This window comes from Coturnix japonica, chromosome 4 (assembly GCF_001577835.2).
Source record: "Coturnix japonica isolate 7356 chromosome 4, Coturnix japonica 2.1, whole genome shotgun sequence".
Taxonomy (NCBI): Eukaryota; Metazoa; Chordata; class Aves; order Galliformes; family Phasianidae; genus Coturnix; species Coturnix japonica.
This window is the reverse complement of record NC_029519.1, coordinates 73692496-73712687: the sequence shown is the minus strand read 5'-3', so window position 1 is coordinate 73712687 and position 20192 is coordinate 73692496. Positions and strand designations below refer to the sequence as shown.

General features: G+C 41.2%; 1 protein-coding gene across 2 annotated transcripts in view; it reads right to left on the bottom strand.

The window, feature by feature from the left end:
* CPZ (carboxypeptidase Z) overlaps positions 1-17880 on the bottom strand; it is a 35010-nt gene extending 17130 nt beyond the window's left edge. The window contains exons 1-5 of one of the 2 annotated variants that reach the window (XM_015862938.2): positions 17329-17876; positions 5137-5160; positions 3481-3855; positions 2458-2670; positions 842-1038 (exon numbers count right to left, since the gene is read on the bottom strand). In XM_015862938.2, the coding sequence (XP_015718424.1) occupies positions 842-1038; positions 2458-2670; positions 3481-3855; positions 5137-5160; positions 17329-17416 (897 nt within the window). In that variant the 5' untranslated portion in view covers positions 17417-17876. Of the gene's footprint in view, positions 1-841; positions 1039-2457; positions 2671-3480; positions 3856-5136; positions 5161-17328 lie in introns of both variants that reach the window. The other variant, XM_015862939.2, reaches the window with a different exon arrangement.
* Positions 17881-20192: the final 2312 nt, after the last annotated feature.

The following is a 20192-nucleotide window of genomic DNA, read 5'->3' as shown; positions in this document are numbered from 1 at the left end:
AAAATACATCCGAGATAAGCTAAAAATGTATATGCAGTCAAAAGAAAAAGCCACACTTAATCATTTCTTATCCCCGAGATTGCCCTTGCTAGCATATGAGAGCTATTTCACTCACCAGTGATGTGAGTCATGAGAGGAGCACAGCAGTTTCTTACTCAACACAGAACAACATGCAGAGTGGGTTAGAAGAGAAGAAAAGAAAAAAACATTACAGCTTTTGCTCAAAGAAAAGTTCAGGCAGAACGCAATAACCCCAGTGTCATTCTAATAGGTAGAGCTCACCACTTGAGCAACTCAAAAAAAGTCCTGTTTTCATGTTCCATGCTAACTATGCTATCAGTAGAAGTGAGGTAAAGAAGACAAATGCCAGGTAACATCTATCAGAAGCGTTGCTTTCATATGTCTCCCTCAGACATCAGCTGATCTCTGAAAGCTGTCAAGTACAGACCACATTAACATTTTATTACATCTGCTAGTCTACAAGAGGAATAATGCCTATTCCACAGTATTAAATTACGTTTCTTTACAAATTAGTTTAAAAGTCATTAAAGTGAGTCAGTGGGCATCCTGTTCCAGAACTGATAACAGAGACTGTGAAATGTGTGAAAAAGTAGCACAGTCATTCCCACGTCAACGCATGCAGGGAGGAAAAATGGCAAACATGGCTCTGGTTGCTTTGAATGTGTGTTCACACTGTCTTCAGAAAGGAACCTATCCCCATAGCAGCCTGGGAGCCCAGCTGCTGGTTATTAGCACTCTGTCCTTTACTTAAAGTTTGTATTTTCCTAGGGGGAATTTTAGAAACAGAAAAAACTAAACATTTCTTTATAAAGTCTCTTACCTCTTCTGCAGCCAGTTCATACCCATCTGGGTTGAGTGAAGGCAGGAGATGAATTCTGGTGTTATTGATCAAAGTTTGGATGCGAGGGTTCCCAAGAAGATACTCTGAACACAGATACTGGGCAAGGTATATCAGCAGTTCTTTTCCCACAACTTCATTTCCATGCATATTGCCAATGTACTTAAATTCTGGCTTGACTGTGGAATATGAAGCAATGAGATGCTTTAATTTGATTATACCTGGATGTCTTCCAAAAGAAGAGTAACACAGACAGATTACTGACGAAAGTTTTATTTACAGTAATTTAATGCATACATCGCTGTAAACAGTAAACCAACTCCAGATGAATTTTTCTCCCTTACAAGTCAGTCCAGCAATGATTTAAAGAGCTTTCTGGATGTGTAAAACAAGATCCATACTTTCATGATCACATACAATAAGGGGCAATCATTGCTCTAAGGTTTTTGTTTTGTTTTGTTTTTTAAGACAAAATGGGGCTCATTAGTTGTGATGCTGCAAATGTCAAGCTGGTAGGAAAAGAACAAAACACACCCCTGGCACTCTCACTTAGCTTCGGCAGCTTCAATGCCTTGTATTGCCACACATCTTAGAAATGACCTGCAGATGTGTAATATATTACCCACGTATTTGGAACGTAAGTTAGGTAATGCATTAAAAGTGGCTTTTAGGCTAAACAGATTTGGAACAGAACTATTAGTAACACATAACCTCACAATTCTCTGCAGCTATTTTCTCAGTTTCCATCCTTTGCTAGAGACTAATGGAAAGTAGAAAATAGATGCATCCTTTCCTGTCTAGCCCTTCATCTTCATCTATGATCCCATCCAGCCCCTAGCACTGGACCTGGAAGCAGGGCTGGCACAGAGCTATTGTGCCGGCTTGATAAGGCTATCAAAATTACACGTCCTGAAAAACACAGAGCAATAGATTTAGAATGAAATGCTAGGTGATGTGTTAAACTACCATCTTTTACCATGTTATATCACAGTTTTTACTTTAAAGCCTGCTTCATAGGCTTTGTATTATCCCGGCAAACAGAGTACCACCTAGAAAAGAGTCCTGAAATATCTATAAGAAAAGAAGAACAATAGGCCAACAGATAGGAGTTTAGAACTTTGCCCTGTTAATGATTTCTTCTGAGATTTTGCTGAAGTTCAAAGGCATCCCAGAATATCTCCACATCGTGCAAGTTAGTGTGGGTGAGAGAAAACAAAGCAGACACCAGTCTCTGATGCCCTCTCTGCCTCCCCAGGGGCATAGCATACAGATGACACAGAAGCTTTACCTCAGGTAATAAGCCTAAAAATCTGTTTAGATGTAGCTCAGTGCTGCAACATCTACCTGGTTGCTGGAGAACTCTCCAAAATCTTTGCAAACTGGGCATAAAAAAATAATAGTCATACCATGTGCCTATGTACATGGCTATATATATAGGAACAAATAATTCAGGAAAATGCAATTGGGCAATAATTACTGCAGCAAATCATCTCCTATCACTGTAATTTGAGAATACATTTTAGTAACAGCCTGTTAAAGAGGATGAATAGTCTATTGGATTTCCCTTAAGCAACCCAATTAACACTAATAAAACTCACGTAGTTCATGATGACCAGGCTTGGTTGAAAACTCAATGACAAAAAGGTCTTTTCCTTCAAAACTGCGACCTATGCTGTAAGTTGTTGCAATATGGGAGCATCTAGAAGCAGTCTTCTTCAATGTGCTCACCATTTGGGAATATGAATGATGCTTAAACTGAATAAAAGTAGCTGGCAAGTCTGAAGGCAAATCGTCTTCAACAATTACTTCTCCTGCAAAGAAAAAATGTAAGACAGCATTTAAAAGCTGTCATGCTCAGAGGATTGCATGAATACCTCCGCTTTTGCACAAAATATGTTTTTCGATAGTAGAATTATAGAAAATGAATCTGCAGTCAAAGCCTTAATTCTGTGTACTACATCCTATGCTGTTTATTTTGGCATATATTTCTTGAAAAAAAAATATAGTAATGCGTATGCACACTGACACATACATTGAGCAATATCCAATTGTAATATAGTCTTTGGCATACTTAGCAAACTTTAGTCATAAATATACAGATTTTTCTCTCTGAATCTGATAGATCAAATTCATTTTTGATGAAATTCAGCTATCTTGAACAGTCTAGATCTTCATCTAAACAAAACTCTGCAACTGTCACTAATGAGATAACTAAACTGAGCTTGTCAGGTCGCTGTGAATTTATGCGCACCTCAAACCTTCAGTTTTTAAATTAAAAATAAAATGTTTTTAGAAAATGTTTCAAATATATAGACAGATGCCCAAAATGCTGAAACATAGGACAAGGTTTATCTAAACACGTGTCAGTATTCCAAGTATCTAGCACTGAACTGCTTATCTTGATCTTTGTATGAAAGGAAGAGGAATGGGTACTTCTTGAGCACAGTTTAATTAAGTGGTTAAAATAGGTGGAAAAAAATGAATCACACCTTGCAAGTGTTTATAAATATAACAAGCTCGGAAGTGTTGTGCTGTAGGCACCTCAAGCTGACTGAGATGAGAACTTTCCAATCAAGTTGAGTGAGATGTGTCAACATTGCTTCTTTCCTTTCTTTCCTTACCTCGCAGCTTTGCCAGTGGGTCAAAACACCCTTCTTCTTCCCCAGCAAAAAAACGATCACAGTCTAAGAAGTAGGGCCAGGCCATGTCTATTGCATCAAAAGCAGAGAGGCAATTTTTTTTCAGGTTTTCACAGACATGCCTGCAAGGCTTTATTACTTTGTCCTTTTCACACTGTGGAGCCAGCACTGAGCACCCCAGGAGCCTCAGATCTGGATTGCATTCTCCTTGCAGCAAGTTGTGCAGCACACTTATGAGAATATACTCAGAGCTGTACTCAATCACTTCTCGAGACTTCTGATCCAGGAAATTAGGATACATCGTTTGAGTATAGGTAACATCTGTACAAGAGCTTAAGGAGATGTCCACGCATTTTGCTATGGAAAAAAAAAAAAAAAAAGAAAAAAAAAAGGGGGAACATATGAAAAATGGCTTCTATTATCAGTACTTTGAAGAGTTCAAGGACAATATAACAAATAACACATTTAAAGAACATTCTTCTGTTCTTATTCACAGGTTGACTGGAGGCAGTTTGCAATACTCTCAAATGAATCAACATCCAAAACCATTTACAGAAAAAATGATGAGAAGTATGCTTAAGCCAGAGATTGATAGTGAACAGTCTGATACAAGCAGATATCATTCAGAATTCAAATGATATTTTGATTGAGGGATGCTCCAAAAGTAATGCATCTGGTTTATTATGTTGGCCCATAACACAACATCATAAGCAGATGCTGGTGGTATGACAGTAGAGGTTGAACCTTCCCAACAGTATTCCATTAAATTCTGTTGTTGTGTGACAGATGGCAGCAGAGGAGCAGTCTGACAAAATGCTGCCCAATGTGCCAGTATGTATGAAGAAGTATGTCACTGAATTCCTCCATGCAGAAAACATGACATCCACTGACATTCACCAACACAGGAGTGCCTGGCCCATATAGGAATTCATTTAATAAGAGCATTGGGAACAAATATACTTATAAAATTAACAAAATCTGGTTTCCAAAGGAAAGACTACCTCACGCTCTAATGTAAAAACACAGGATCCTGAAAAAGGTGTGTTTATGTTATGTTCTCTTCACCAGCCTTGACTTTGAGTATGGATTTACCAATAACGTGTGAGATTACACTGACGTTTTTCCTTCATGGGGAAGGTACTGGAAGAAATATCTCTTTTTTTTGCCTGGCCACCAAAATTTGACAGAGTTCAATTTCTCTGAAACTTCAGCCTCTCTGCAAAGTTTGACTGAAATTGCCTCAAGCATTCACAAGTTATTCTGTGACTTGGCTTACAGACATGCAATTTAATATACTTTAAGAAATCAAGATAAGAGATGTTAGGAAGGAAAAATGCTGCTAGCACCTCCAGCCAACTCAAAAGTGAAAAAGAAGTAATGAAGAGACGTCTCATCATAAAATTTCTGGATATTATAGTAGTGGACCTAGGTTTTAGTATCTTTATCTTGCTAATGTCTCTGAATGGTAAAAAATGATACAATTGTCAAAATGGCAAAGTTCTCCTCTGTGAGAGAGAGATATCTCTCTAGGAACTAGACCTACTACAGCATCCATGTTAGAAAACTTTTCAGGAAATAATAAAGAAATACTTAAGATGTTGAGATTTTCCAAGGAGAGCAAGCAAAGTCACATCGTACCTTTCTGTGCAGTTTGGCATTGACCTGCAAATAAAGAAGATAAAATAGCGTTAGGACAGCAACACCTATCTCACCTCACAGAAGGAATTGCTCAACCTGGTAGTCCCACTAGGACTGCTGCATCTCCATATACATGAAATAAATACACACAAGCACACATATGATTCTCCACTAGCTAGGCTTGGTCTTCTTAGTAGCTGATCCCTGCATCTGCTGGTGTATCAGTGGCTCACACGCTGACACACACAGACTAGTCTATCTATCTTGTAGCTGGCTCACCTCCAGGGTCTCACGGCTACAAACACCCAAGCTTCCTGATCTCCTCAGTAGTTGGCTTGGACCTTCTGGTCTCTCAGTAGCCCTCTGGTTTCTCCAGTATCCATTCCAGGATCACAATTTCTTAAATGCCCAGTTCCCAGACCTCTTGACCTGTTGTCCTGCCAATTTAGTTTGATGTTCACTGTTAACTGTACACACAAACACACACAGTTTGCTCCACTTGCTGCTCCCCAGAGACAGGAGCCCCTCTGACATGTATTTCTTCAACAGCTGTTGGAATGTGGAGCCCACTTCACCTAAATCAATAAAGAGAGATTCTCAAACAAGAAAATAATTGGAAATAGAGTATAATAAGACAGAACAGATTGCAATGAGCGTACACGGGGCATAACCCAAAAAGAACATCATCCAGTCAGTCTTAGGGCCAATTTAAGATGGGAGGACTTGACAATACATACAAGTGTAATTGTGTGAGAAACAGAGACTAAATTTAAAAAGGCACTGAGCTGTGCAATCTTGCCAACCTGACAGCATTTCTGGACATGCTTAAAACTCTAATTTATGTGCCTAGGAAAATTTGGAAATTCAGGAACCTGATTTAGTCTAAAATATCACAGGAGTCTTCATGTAAATATTAACAGGCTTTATGGATCTTCACCTGACAGATCTGTTGGTCCTACATAATCCTGTGTGTATAAATTTCTCATGGAAAAAATAAGCTTTTGCTGGTTGTAAGAAGATATATTTCTTTCCCATCTGACTTGATACTATCTCTAGATACTGCATTTTATAATCCATTTAATAACATCTTGAAACTAATTATTTGCCTTCTAACTGCTCTCACAGGAAAGCTTTCCCAAAAGCTCACTCATCTAATAGCTAGAAATTGCCTTTTAATTTTCTGCCTAAAAGTAGTCATGGCCAGTTTATATCCATTTGTTCTTGTGCCAGCATTGTCCTTTAGCTTAAATAGCTCTTTGCACTCCCTGGTGCATGCCTTCTCTCTGTGTTTATGGAGAGCAGTCAGATCCTCTTAGCTTTCTATTTACTAGGTCAAATAAACAAGCTCTTTTCATTCTGAGTAACTCTATTTGATGACCCAGGGGAGTCTTCTTTTGTTCCTGTAGCCAACAATTCTATACTGTCCTTCTCTGGTTCTGGCAACTAAAGAAAAATACTGCTACGAAGTTGTTTTCATCAGTGCTTCATAGAAGCCAAGCCATTAAGTTTGAGCTTTTCCAACACTGAAGGGTCTTGTAATATCTTGGGGAATCTATGTTGTTATTTGTTCTGACTGTCACTTTAAGTATAGACACCTACACTTTCTGCTGAGTGAACTGAGCTTTGTTTTCTGTTTTCTTATTAAGGGAAGTTTAAAATTCTCCTCCCAGCAAATTTGTTTAAATGTAATCATGTGCATATGTGTTGCTAATCAGTTGATCACTTCTTAGCCAAAATAAAATCATTTTAACAAGAACAAAATTAAGCCTGGAATTTTATGTTGGAGGCAGACTTTTAATTGGAAATGAATCTAGTTCTATATTATGAACTGTCATCGATCCACATTTCCTCATAAAATAAATGAAGGATCAGACCAAGCAGGAACAGCCCATCTCCAACAGCAACAAATTCTAGTAACTAACAAGCTGGAAAAAAATGTATCCATAAAAACACTTTTCCTGGCTTGGTTCATTATGCTAGTGCAATACACAATACCCGGTTCATCAATAATGCTTTCTGTCACAGGATTTCAATATGTTTCCCCTGTTTTGGCATTATCCCTTACTAAGGTTAAAGCACACCTAAAAAAGCCTCAGCTCAGCTAGGTCCTACATTTTGTCTTACACGTGGGGATAGTCAGAGAAGCGCTTTTTGTACAGTGCTAGATGGGAAGGAGAAAGGAATGAACACTCAGAACCAAAGAATCATCAGAGTTGGGAAACACCTCTATGATTACCAAGTCCAACCATCAATGCATCATCACTATGCTTACTCAAGTCCCTCAGTGAAATTAATATCTTGAATTAATACATTGAAGGGAGACTAAGAAATGACGGACCGCACTGCAGCTGATCTAATTTTAAACTGGATAAATGTGTGCACTGTTCCTCATGGATTCATCTGGGGAGTAGGAACAGTCTTTCTACAGCTCCTCACATTTTCTCAAAGTAACACCCTTTCCCTGTTGGAAGGCTCTGTGACCTGCTACAAATGTCCTTTTTGTTTGTCTCCCTGGTATATGATGATCAAATAATGATACTGAGTCATACAGAGTTTTCCATACCACCATTACTGTGCAGGAGTGCTATACCCATCAGTCAGTTTCATACGTGGCACAAACATATTTTCAATGGTATCCCAATATTGTGCTTATTCAGCTGGAGCAGAAAGGTATTCTGGCAACAAGATGGAATAAGCAGAGGAAATCAAAGGGAAAATGCAGCCAGGCAGGGTCTGGGCATGGTGCTGTTGCTGCTGCTTTCCAATGCTCTTGCTCTTCAAGCAGCTTTGCTGCTTTTAGCAGATGCTGCTTTCTGCCCAGCTGGCCAGAGAGAAAGGTGCTGTAAAGGAGTGGATATCTGATGGAACAGATGTGTAGAACTCTGCTAAGTCATATCCTGCAGCTGAGTTCATGAGAGGTCTGAATTGTGTTGTGAGCAGGAATAGACATTAATACAGCAAACAAAGATATCTCTGGTTTCAGGTTGTCTGCTACTTAGTTTCTACACTTGGTTGTTTTTATCATATTTATACAGGAGAGAAATCCGTAATGAAATATGGCTATTATCCATTATTAAAAACACTGATTAAAGAAGATAGATTTAGTTTTTGGATGAGGAAACCAAATCCATGTAGACATGTACCTTACCTGTGGCAACTGAAGCTGTTTATATCAGAAATTGATAAGCAGGGGCAATTTTTCAATAATAGATGAAGCTTTTTATGATAAATCCATGCTTGAATTCTGTTTCCCACTACTTTAGGCCTGCAGTGCTCCTCATGAGCTTGAAACTATCAAGTCTCACTCATTGACAAGCAGCAAAATTGACTCTTTCCTCCTTGGTTCTAAACCTAGAGCTATGCTTAAACTTAGATCTAGAAGATGAGGATGCTCAGGAGAGACCTTATCACACTTTACAGTTACCTGAAAGGTGGTTATATCAAGGTGCAGGTTAGGCATTACCTCCCTTCCCAGGTAACTAGTAATAGAATGAGAAGTAATAGCAGGGGATATTCAGGTTGGATGTTAGGAAAAACTTCTTCTCATGAGTGGTGAGGTATTGTAACAGGCTGCCCAGGCAGGTGATGGAGTCACTGTCCCTGGAGGTGTTCAAGAAATACGGAGATGGGGGTGTGTGGATGACTGCACTAGGTGATCTCAGTAGTCTTTTCCAACCTTAACAATTCTATGATTCTAAACACCATGTACGTGCACTATACCACAGTTTTTTCTCCCTGTCTCCCTCTGCCAGAGACATCTATGCAACTGCTGTCATTTCAGAAGCCAGCTCTGCCCAGCCTACAGCACTTCAGTCCACCACAGCCCCATACAAGGTGCTATGTGAACCATACAACAGCCAAGGCTGTCATGTAAACACACACAAGTAAGCAGGCTGATCTTCCAGGTTATTAGGAGTTACTATACATCCAAACAAGAAAGAAAAGGTCTGGTATAGAGCAAGTTTTCAATGTGTATGTTTGCTGATGTGCTCCTTGGACATTTCCTGCATTTCCTAATGCCAATGCTTGCATTTGTTTGGGAGGGTGTGGCTCTGTGAGGGCCAAAGATAATTCTCCAGTGCCTGTACTTAAATGAAGTGTGGATGCACGTAGCTGGGTCAGAGCCTCCTGACCGTCTCTCAGAGCCCAACCCTAGAACTGCAGTCTCTCCTACAGCCCTGCACCCATGGGGTCTGGGTCCCTGTGCACAGAAATGACCAGTAAATAAATTGCAGATTGTTTCAGCAATGCCAGCCAGAAGAGCTCAGCCTCCCCCTTTCTCTTTTTCTTGTGAGTAACAACAGACAATAATATACAGACAGTTTCTCAGGCCTCCAGATTAACTTGGCAGACTTCAGCTGCTGATTCTTATGCTTGAGAAAGCCTAATGCTTTTCCGTTCTTTGAGCAGAACCTTTCCTGGGCTCAGAGGAAGACAGTGCAGCCTCCTCCTAGTCCCATTTGTGGACAGGTTGCTACAAAGAGACCTTTTTCTTCCTTATTCAGAACAACGTTTTCAATTTTTTATGACTAATTTTCTACTTCAGCTTTTCCACCAGAGGTACAAAAACCCTCTCAGTAGCACAGTTGCTATTTAGGATTATGGATAAAGTCACTTACTGAAGAGCAGAAAAGCCATTTCAAGCTTTCTGAGCCCTCTCTATAACATACACTTCTGGTTTTAATTTGCAAAAGCAAGCTTGAAAATCTACAATGCAGCACATACATATTTTACTGCCAAGATTACATTTTTTCCCCTTGATGATTCAGCACTGAAAGCAGCAAGCTGCTGTGATTAACCCTAACACAGACAATAGATCTCAATAGCTACCTCCAGTGCCATGGCTTGGCCTGTTGCCTTTTCAAAAGCAAAGCCAATAGGAGACTTAGGCACTAGAGGAATAAGCCCAAGGGTGATCATAAATTCAAAATATCTAAATCATTCAGTAAGGCTTACACAATTGCATTGTAATGACTGACAGACTGAACAAGGCTAGATGATTTATTTTGTACAGAGCAGCACACCCCCTACCACTTTTCTGAGTTTCTTACTATTTTAAATAGGAAGGCATATGTATTCATTTTAGCCTGTTTATAGTTAAAACTCTCTTTTTCCAAATAGAGTATTTCAGTTTCAGATTATGTTAGAATTACTTTCTCTGTGCTTCTACATGGCCGATTAAGTCAGTCCTTGCAATGATCATTTACCTTTTAACACTAAAGATGCAAAACTTAACATCAGTGGTAATGTGCGAACACTGCTGGGCTGTATCATTTTGTGATACCACCTGCAAACAGCAAAGCACTGACCACCTCCAGAACTCATTCCTGTCTACAGCACAAGGAAAAAGCAGGAAACATGGGGAGGTATTAATGGGTGGAGGATAATTTGGAGAACTAAATTAATAGCAGTGAAATGAGACAACTGAATAGTATGGCTAGGGTGCAAATGGTCAAGCAGAAAGCACAGAAGGAATATAACTGTATCTAAGGCACATGTACAGGATCAAAAGTGGAGAAGATCCCAAGCCACAGAAAAGGATTTCCAGGAAAACTGAAGGAGCTGGAAGTAAAACAAAGCAGCCCACGTGGTTAATTCTTCTTTCTAGATACGTCAGAGCCTTTGTGTGGTGAGGACTGTATTCCTAACATTTATCTTCCACTCCAGCAATTACTGTAATTTCCCCAGGGGAGAGATGTATTTGCTCCTTTCAGTATCTAAAGGGAGGGCTATAAGAAAGAACAGGACAGACTCCTTTTCATGATCTGTTTTGACAAGACAAGGAGAAATGGTTTCATACAAAAAGAGGGGAGATTTATCTTGGACATAAGGATAATTTTTTATTTTTATTTTTTTACAGTAAGGATGGTGAGGCTCTGGAACAGGTTGTCTAGACATGGTAAGATGCCCTGTCCTTGAAGACATTCAAGGTCAGGCTGGACTGGACTCAGAGCAAGCTGACTGAGCTGTAGGTGTCTCTGTTCACTACAGGGGAGTTGGACTAGATGACCTTCAAAGGTCCCTTCCAACTCAAACGATTCTATGATGATGATTCTGTGATGCACCTGAGGCAGCTCCTAGGGAGTGCTAAACTGAAACCAGCAGCATTAGGATCTAAGATGGAGATGGGTGAGATGTGTTGGGTAAGGAGATTACCAGTCCTGCAACATTTGCAATGCATCATGTGAACTCCTGAATCACATTCAAATATCATTGACAGTGTATCACAAATGCCTAGGTAGACAGTTCAGGAGACTGAAATTCATTAGTTCTGTTTAAATAAGCTGGCAGACAGATAAGATCTGTCTTTCTCTGCTCCACTTTCTTTGCCCATTCTGTAAGTGCTCTCTATCTAGTCAATCCATGCCCTGCATTTCTACAAAATAAGCTAATATCTGGATGCTGCCTGACAAGAACTATATGTGAAAATGCTAACCCTTTTCCTTACTTGCCTCCTCCAGTTGTCTAGTTTGCATTCAAACACATCCAGTGCATTACCTCTACCTGCAAATGGCAATTAACTAAAATTCAAAGCCAACTCCTCTGGCTCAGAAGGAGTCCCAGGGAGAAATGGGCAGACATGCTTCCTAGGATCTCAGTGAGTGTGGGTTGATACAAGCCTATTTTCAACACCCATATGAAGAAGCCTGAAAGCACTTGAAAGAGATTAATGACTAATCTGAATTCACTTTGAGTGTAAGATCACAGCAGGAGAAGGCAAGTCAACGTTTGTTATTAACCCACCTTCTTTCTAATCCACCTGCTTCTTAGAGTTCAGTTAAGCAACCATTTTTATTGAGCTATTGAGGGTGTCCCTACAGCAATGATGCTGCAACTAGCTCCTCCAGGCCTGCTTCTCTCACAAGGCTAGGACGTATGACAGGATGCTGAAGGCTTGCCATGGTAGGTGGGAGCTCATATAATCTGCAGACTGCCACGTAAAATCTGTGAAGATGCACACAGAAACTTACCACTCAGCAACAACTCAAAATCAACCTCAAGAGCTGTCCAGATTAAACTCAAATAAGGTTTTGATTGTAGAAGCCTTAAACAAGCTGAGGAAGATTACTGCTTTCTGGCTGTCCATCCCTACCAACTGTCTCTGTGCTTGTGGCAATCAAATCTCCTATGCCATCTAGATGTACCTCTGTCTGGGAATTGCTGCTCCTGAGAGTCCTCCCAGCTGAAAATCCCAAGCAGAAAAATAACCCCAGAAGAAAACCTGCTAAATGCCTTAGTTTGGCTTCAGCAGAGATGCTTTCTTTGTTGCAAGGAAAAAGCTACAGCTGGGAAGAGAAAACACAAGAAAACAACATCAGCAGCAGATGCTGAATATGCATTTGCTATTCCAAGATGATCTGACCATAAATAGGGACCTTTTCTTTGTGTGTGGCTAGTGAAAGATGGAGAAAATTGTTCAGATCTGGAAGACGCTGGTGTTAAAACAACTAATATGGTGAGAAGGTTGAAGAGGTCCGAAAATCTGCTACCTTCAAAGGGATCAAATTATCGTCAGAGTGACTGGAAAAAGGTGAAACCAGCTATTAGGCTGGTAATGTGGATCCGTGACATCTCCATAGCTTTACTTTGTGAATGCATATTCTATAAAGCTCAGTTCTCACTTTCTAATGATACAGCACTCTCTAAGTGCTTTGATCTACCAGAGTCAGAGGCTTACCTTTCAGTAAGTCCAGCTCTGTTGAATACCGCAGGACAGAGCCTCACATCTGATAAAATTCAAGATAAAAACCTCAATTTATCTTTCCAAAGCACTTGCCAAAATGTCATTCCACCCTCTTTAAGCACAGTCTATACAGCCCCCTAGAACAGCCTTGTCTTTTCATTAGTTTAGATGCATGAGACATTGTAATTAGCATCACACCTGGCTCCTCTGCAAGTAGTTGAGCTTCAGCCAAATGTGGTACTTTCTAATGCTACAAAAGATGGATAGTTAATTCAACATTCTTGACCAAAATCATAATAGCATTAGGATTTTTAAATCCATGGTTTAGCCTCATATTGTCTCCCAAATTGCTTGTCCTCTTATAACCCTGTAAAACTGAAACAGCACCAATTAAATCAATGGAACTGCAATAGGGTAAACAAATGGACTGAAATTTCATGGGCAGAACAATGTTAAGTTACTAAATTCCATTGACATGTGACAGCTACATCCAACTAGAATGTTGTTTCTCCAAATGAGATTTAGCAGTCACAGAAGTCATGAGGAAGAGCCCTGCAAATAGACCAGGATGTAGCCTGTCAGCATCAAGCACCATGTTCACAAGAAGGCAGGTGAATTCCTCTCACATCTACACATTCAGCCTCTCCTGGTTCTGAGGAGAACTTGTGTAATATTTGCTTCAGATTTGAGAATGGGATGGCTCTCACATGGCCTGGGCCATCCACAGGGAATCATGGTTGCTGTTAGCCATCTGGCACTCCATTCAACCCCAAATTAACTGTGTGTTGGGAAAGGCCATGTCAAGAAATTCTAAAGGAGATCAATCATCAGTGCTACTGAGTCTAACAGCCTAGATATATCTTATGGCAATGGACATTTTTGTTTGGATTTTGACTTGTATTTAGACATTCGCACTTTAAAAATACATAAACAAGTATTCCAAAGAAAAAATTGCATCCAGATGAAGATCATACATAAGTTATTTCAGCAGTAAAGGAATATATCCACTAAGTATACTTTCAACATATACTCACTTTGCCTTCATAAGTAGCGGTTTCTGACCCACTTCCCATGTTAACTGTTGCCAAAACCAGTGTAGCAGAAATAATAACTGTGTAAAAATACTAGAGCCACTGGTGGGAATCCAAACAGCTCACAAGACTTGGTGATGAAAACCAAGTTTACGAGAGCTGGAATTTCTTGTCTTGTGAGCATACATGATGTAGTTCTGCATTCCTTTGTTTTGACAAGACTTGGACATATTCAATTTGGGCACAGCAGTGAGATTCCAAGATCTTGGGATCTCCCACACGGTTCCATGGCCACATTTCTGGTCTGGTCCTGCCCATTGTGGGACAAGAAATGCAGGAGGAAGTGCACAGTCCTGTGAAGAACAGCTGGATAAGCTCTGCACGCACAGGCATGGAAACAAGCAGTAGAAATGTGCACAGCAGCTGAACTCAAAACACCCAGGTCTCATGAAGCTAGGGCCAGCCTGGAGCTTGTGGAAGGCAATAACTTCTCCTTTGTCACTTTGCAGTAAAACAAGGCAAACTATGAGGCTGAGGAGGGGGAGGAGAAAAGCACAGTGCTTCATGCAGTGCTTTTTTTTTTTTTTCAGTCTGATTGTCTACAAAATGATCACTCAAGGTGATCTACCTCCTACTCTACTTCCTACTCCCAGTGGTTAGGATCAGGGACCCTCCTGAAGAGGCTGGGAGCACATGAGAAACAAACAGGTACAACAGCTCCAGTCCTCGCAAGCACTTTTCATGTAATTTAATCTATAAGCAACTCTAGTAGTGTTTAAGAGGTGTGTGGATCAGGAGCTACGAGATATGGTTTAGTAGCTGTGGTAGTAACAGTGATGGGAAAATGGTTGGACTAGATCCTGTAGATCCTTTCCAACCTTGTGATTCTATGATTCTATTACACCTTTCAACTAGGAATCTGAAACCCAGCTGTTCCCCCTTTCTCCTCCAAAGCCCACAGCCCCATTGCCTGCTTAGAAGGCTGCACGTGGAGCCCACATAGAAGCCCCACAGGCGGCAGCCCACAACACCCGGACTCAGTGTGGGACCTGCTCCCAGCTGTCCCTGTCCCTGAGGGAAGCCAGCTGCTTTCAGTGCTTTGAGGCATGTGACTCCATGGTTTGTTTTCTTTCTTTCTTTTTTTTCCCCTCACAGTGCTGCATTTAACTCATTATCACCAGAATATGCCAGTATTCAGTGTATGTGGTGCTCAGATAAAACAGAAACCTATGCGATTGGCTCCCTATGCCAAAGCCTGGTCACTTTTCAGGACAACTTGCCAAGATATACTTTGCTTAAGCAAACTGCAAGCTCAATGGCCAGTGAAACACATCGAGGTCTGGAAGAGATGCCTCTCAACAGGGCAACAGAGAATCCTATTGCTCAGAGAGGCAGTGGCTTCCTGACTCCTTGTAGTGATGGCACACAGCAGAGAATAGACCTGCCCTCTCTCCGTGGCATGGTTCTCAGCTGCTACTCAGGAGGATCCCCACACACTGTCTGATGCTCGTGCCATATGTTGGTGACAGTCCTGGTGTAGGGTGACAGTAATCATGTCCTTATTTTACTAAACACAAGATCACACAGCATTTCATCAGGATCTTTCTACTTTTAGCTTTGTTTTGATTTCTTATTGGAAAAGAAAGAATGGGTTGAAGAAGAATAAACATTACTGAGAACCCTCCAAACCCAGCCCCAGCCTTGCTGAGACGAAGGCAGTAGCACCGGTTCCCCTGGCTTCCTCTCCTGCATCAGTAGCTCAGGGCACTGTGGCTCTGGACACAAAGTTCTGCCAAATCTACACTTGGTGTGAGTGATCCTAAAAGAAGAGACAAAATCCCAGCACTACAGCTGAATTTGGGTATTGAACGTGTTCAGCACTGCAGTTCCCTCTGTTTTCATGTTACCTGACATGATGCTACTTCCTTGGAAAAGGAAGAAGAAACCTGGCAGGTCTCTGGATTCCCAGGTTGCCTCTTAATTCCTGGTCCAAGAATGTTACTGCTAAGTGTACCCCATTCTCACACTGCACAACATATTTTAATGCCCACAGCCCACTTTCCCTGACATCAGCCATCCTTTAGGGCCATTTTCCAGTTCTTCCATGTGCAAGGTGTATTTCTACCACCTGCCCTTCCCTAAAGGCAGCACAACTGCAAACAGATTCCGCCACAATTACCCCTCAATTATCCCTGCTTTTATGGTTGCCAGGATTAATAACACCCCACAGCACATCTTTGTTCAGCTGGAGCGGAATCAGAGCTCTCTGAGAAAGGGAATGCTGCAAACCACACAGCCTCTTCCTGTAATTGGCTGCAAATAGTCTACAACACTTCTCTTTGTGCAGCTTTATCCAAAAATAAAATCCCTTCAGGCTGTGGTAGACCTCACTTTGATGTTCGTGGGAACGGTACTCTCAAATTATATACACTGCATGGCACATGAGTTGTGTTGTGTAGCAGTTCAGTGTCACTGACAGACCATGGCTTATATTTAAGAACCAAAATTTAGCTGCACTTCCTTGGGTAACGATAAGGTCACCTTCGGGTTTTTTACCCTTTCCTGTATTCCTGTAAAATAACTCTGAATCATTTTGAATTTGAGCTCTCTGAAAGCAGTTTTCCTCTCTTTTACTGTTTTCCTATAATAGGGCTTGTCACTACACTGGAATTGCTCTGCATTCACCTCCCCAGTGTCCCCACATAAAATAAAGCTAAATTAAGTCCATTTGGTAAAGAAAAGCCACCACATATATTTAGAAGATACTCAACATTTTATTTATTAGTCAACTAGTTGCTGAACTAGTTGACTGAACTGAGCTTTCAACCCATTCAGCAGTGTGTTCCTCTCTTACCTTTATTCTAATGGGCAAATCTGTCCTTCCAGCCAATCAATTTACACAAATTCCATATTGCTTATAGCAAGCTATGACACACCCTCCAGCTCTCAAATCCTCATAATTCTTTTCATACTTTGGACTTAGAAATGAAAAAAAAAAGTGACCTAAAGCTGAACGAAAGGAGACTTTATTAAGCTGAAAAACACACAAGGTCGAAAGTTCACCTTCATGCAATCTGACTGCCAGATTCCTAGAAGGCAAGGCCAGAGATGGGGAGAGCCCATGGCATTCCCCAGATGCCAAAGCGGATCCTATTGACTGGGAACTCAAAATTGACAGAAAAACACATGGCCCTAAGAGATAATGGTGGGGAAACATTACATTGCCTGACTTTACAAGCTTGGTTTTTTTTTGTTTTTTTTTTTTTTTTTTTTTTTTTTAATATTTCTATCCATGCTTTCCCAGCACAGCTCCAGTTTCATCACAGAGATATCTGCAGATTCTCGAAGAGCCCATCTCCCCATCTCTAGGGAAGGGTGACATCGACCTTCCGTGCCCTGAAATTAGAGCCCTTTTCTCTGCTCATCTGCAGGAGAAGGAAAATGGGGAAAAGGGGCTTTTAGGGTGGTTAGCCTTACCTAGGGTCTCCTGGCCAGGTTCACAGCGGGGTGCTGGCTCTGCGGCCCTAAACAGCCCGGTGAGGAGGAGCAGCAGGCTCGGAACCATGCTGGAGCCCTTGTGCAGACGGTGCAGTGATGTGGCACTCGCTGCCTGATGGAGCGGTTCCTCCGCTTGGAGCCTCAGCACGGCTCTCGCTCTCCAAAGCACGGAGGAAATCGGTGCACTGCGAGGGCATGCCCACGTCTCACTGCATATGCAGTCCAGGCATCAGATTTCAGCTAGCATTTGAGCTTGGAAAGCAAAAAGCTTTGAGGCAGAGAGGGAGGAGGGATGAGCTCTCTCCCTCCCCTCTGCCTCCCGACTGTCTCCCTGGTGCAGCCCGGTCTGTCATTTCGGTAGCAGTGGGGGTGAAGGGGATCACTGTATCGTGGGGACGTGGTCACTCGCTTCGGTCTTCATGCAGCGGTTTTCCCAAGGGAGAGGGGAGCAGCAGTAAAGCCGGTCTCACTGAGCTGAGGGCGACTGCCTGGAGAAAACATAGGGAAAAGACACACATACACACACAGAAAAGTAATCAAAAGCAACTTTCTTCCCAAGGAATGGTGTTTCATAAGCAGCTTAAACTGCAAGTTTAAAACACGATATGACAGTGTAGGGAATCCAAGGAGCGCACAAACATGAGAACCCACAATGCAGACACTGGGATCCTCCTCCAGGCTCCACCTGGACTTGCCAGTTGCTTAAGATGAGAGCCAGTTTACATAAACATTAAGAATTCAACCTATTCTTAAATGATTCTGTGATTCTGTAATAGCTGTTGCTCTGTAATAACTTCATAAAAACTAAGTAATATATTGAAAAATACACGATTTAACTGGGCAGTTTCTCTGTGTTGAATTTATGTTATTTTATTATTATTTTTAAACAGAAATATGCATTGTATATATATCAAACAAGTACGGTGGAACAGTTTATTTTAGGTCAGATTAATTTTCTTTTAAAACCCTATGCATGGAAAAAAATATGTATGCATTTCCCCCCCCAAATGTAAAGCAGGAAAAGCTACTTTTTTCTTGAAAAAATTAGACTAAAACTAAATAAAGAACCCTGTCTTTCCTTGCAGTGCACATTCCCTTAGGGACAAATACCTGCTTACAAATAGGAGCAGGGAACCTCACCTTAGAGCACACTGACTTCTGCTGAGCACTATTAGAGGGATCGGCAGGGAGTTATGGTGCTGTATGATAATGTAATCAGTTGAATCTCCATGCAGAGAAAGATGCAAAACAGGCTGACAAGCCAGGAGAAAGCTCTGTGCTTCTTGAAAATTAGATGATGTCTCATCATATTTGGAAGGGTTATGCTGCTGGAAGGATTAAGGAGCTTAGTTTTTCTTCCCTCCAGTATTTTCAACCGGATCCAGAGGCTGCAGAGGCTGTCCTGGGAGCAAACAACACCAAAGACCATTAGACTTCAAAGAATGAACTTCTAAGGAGAAGAATATAACTTGGCTGCCTTTTTCCTCCAACCATACAACAGCACGACTGGTCTCTCATTGGCACCAACACTGAAGGATGTCCAAGGGTAGGATGTACTTTAACTCTGCCCAGCTCCCCACCAACCTGCAGTCAAGCTGCTCTGAGGACCCATCTGACACAGACATACTTGATGTGCTCAGATACAGCTGAGGGTCCACTCTGAAACAAGGACGAGACTGTGTCGTCATAGCAATATGTTCAGCCTAATTAATCTTGCTGTGGGTCAGGACCCCTTGGCCTCAGTGCAGAGCTTCCAGGACCAAAGCTACCACTATACAAACAACTGAAACATGGTACCCTCACTCCCATGGGTCACCTCAGATTTCTTGCTGACATTATTTAGAATTACTTAGTGGTCTTGGAGTATCAGCAACACTGATGACAGGAGTAGATGTCAACCTATTTTTTTGTCTTTCTGCAGCTGTATCCAAACTAAAATATAATCATGCACATGTGTTTATTTTTATGTATTTATTTATTTATTTTAAATCTTTTTGTCTTCCTTATAAAAAGAAATGGAATTGAGCAGAAGGGACAGATACTCTTAAAATTCCTGTTAGAATTTACCTGTTGGTACATCCATGTCATGAGAAAGGGAATATTGGCCCAGGTCTAGTTTTAATAGACTTTACAGTAGTTACATCCATTCAGGATATTCTTACATTTCTATTGCAGAAAGGCGTCTCCTGTTTTTCTCCTTTCCCCTTCAGTCAGGGCTAAAAGGGGAATCTGCTCTCAGTACAGACAGGGAGAACTATCAGCTTTCCATGAAGACACAACAACTTAAATGACAAGTAAAAAACCCCATGACCTTTGCCTTTGTCTATCAGTAGCTGCAAGACCTAATACACCCTTGTTACATGACTGTGGTTTAAGCTACAGCAGAAACATTGGAAAGGCCCACTAGGGCTCCTAGATGCTAAGTTAAAGGAAGGAAAAACATTTGTTCCCTAATGTCATTCACACACGTGCAAGTTAGTTCGTAGCTAAGGGAAATGTCTATTTTACTGTGGGAATACAAAGGATGTTCTGAGTTTTACAATTGTTAAGCAGAGTGGAATGTTTTTGGTTTTTTTTCTATGTCCTTTGGGACTATGGATGAGGGATGCTCCAAAAGTAATGCCTCCTACTTTATTATTTTGACACAAGATGCCAGAAGCAGATGTTGGTGATGTGGCAGTAGAGGCTGAATCTTCCCATGTGTGACACATTGATGTGTGACAGACAGCAGCAGATGGGCAATCTGACAAAATGGCACCTCATATAGAAGTGTGTATGAAGCAAAGGTGTGGAATTGAATTCCTCCATGCAGGAAAAAATGGCACTCTTTGACATTCATTGAC